The sequence below is a fragment of the Gastrolobium bilobum genome, unplaced genomic scaffold, assembly GCF_033153095.1.
Source record: "Gastrolobium bilobum isolate Gb01-03AN ecotype WA unplaced genomic scaffold, APGP_CSIRO_Gbil_v1 utg15456, whole genome shotgun sequence".
In the NCBI taxonomy this organism is placed as follows: Eukaryota; Viridiplantae; Streptophyta; class Magnoliopsida; order Fabales; family Fabaceae; genus Gastrolobium; species Gastrolobium bilobum.
The window spans coordinates 236,174-237,575 of NW_026896562.1; the positions used below are offsets into that span (position 1 = coordinate 236,174).

A 1,402-nucleotide genomic window follows, 5' to 3' on the forward strand; every position below is an offset into this window, starting at 1 on the left:
GAGATTGGTCTGAGCTGCTTAGCACTTTCAGGTCTCTTTACTTTTGGAATGAGGACCAGAAGAGTCGAGTTCACAAGGTGAATCAGATTGGGATTCTGAAACATCATGTTAACATCCTTAATAACATTAGTCTTAATAAGACTCCAATTCTTATGAAAAAAGGCAGCTGGAAAACCATCTTCCCCTGGAGCTTTTGACCCATTGATACTAAAAACAGCTTTTGAAATTTCGTCATCCGAAAGATTACGAGTCAGATTAGATAGCAGATCATCGTGCAGAAGGGGCCAAGTAGTCTTTGTTTTCACCCAATCACGATTAAGGACTTCCTCACTAAACAAGTTACTATAGAAATCTGTTACCAATTGATGAAGTTGTCTAGCTTCCTTCACCCAAATCCCATCAGAATTTTTTAACTCAAGGATCCTATTCGAACTTCTTCGAGTAGCTGTTTTAATGTGATAGAATTTGGTGTTTCTATCCCCATCATTTATCCATTTCACCCTGGCTTTTTGAAACCATAAGATCTCCTCTTGTATGAGAACCGCATCAAGGTCCTTCCTAACCTCCTTTTCTCTAGATTGGAGAGATAAGTTGGTATGATAATCAACATGATTCTGAATTAACGCCAGCATCAGTAAAGGTAGTCTTCCAACTTGCATTAGCACAGGCTCGGTCCAGCCTCTTAAAAACACGATCAAGATGAAGAAACTTCTGACCCTTCCATGTAAACCAAGGACCCGATCCTCCAAGATCCAGCAGCTTGCAATTATGAAGAACATTTGCAAAATTGGAACATCTGTTTAAGTTAACTCTACAACCACCTTCCTTCTCATCACGATTTGCTATTTCATTAAAATCCCCAGCCACCAACCACGGCCCATTACAATGGAGACTAATGTTTAACAGATCATCCCATAGCTTCTTTCTATTTTCTTCCCTAGGACTCGCATAAACTGCCGTGCAAGAAAAGGAAGGAACATGAAAATTCTGAACTTTAAAATGAACAAACTGTTTTGTGTGATTACCAATTTCAACGAGACCAGTCTCATCATTCCAGAGGATCCAAATACCCCCTGAGTAACCTTTTGCCTCTTGAACAAAAGCATGCTTAAACCCAGATTTTCGGATAATGTCAGAAGCTTTTTGACCACTACACCGAGGTTCTAGAATCACTACAATACTAGGCTTATATTTCCTAGTAAACAGAAAAAGCGATTTTTGAAACTGGGGTTTCACTGCTCCCCTACAGTTCCAGAAGAATAAATTCATTAAAAACTATGTTGAACGCAAGACTCCAAGGTTCTTGCATCCTTCATTCTTGAAATATCTTCCTGGTGAACTCTGTCCACCTCCATGCACGTAGAGATAGTTGAGGTTTCAGGATTTTGGATGTCGCTGCTGT

The 1,402-nt window shown here is 39.7% G+C and overlaps 1 protein-coding gene across 1 annotated transcript; it reads right to left on the reverse strand.

The window, feature by feature from the left end:
• Positions 1-603: 603 nt before the first annotated feature.
• On the reverse strand, positions 604-1,243 carry LOC133300583 (uncharacterized; the record flags this gene model as incomplete). The annotated part of the gene is made up of 1 exon (XM_061500151.1): positions 604-1,243. A coding segment is annotated over one exon (640 nt), but the record flags the coding sequence as incomplete, so codon positions are not given.
• Positions 1,244-1,402: the final 159 nt, after the last annotated feature.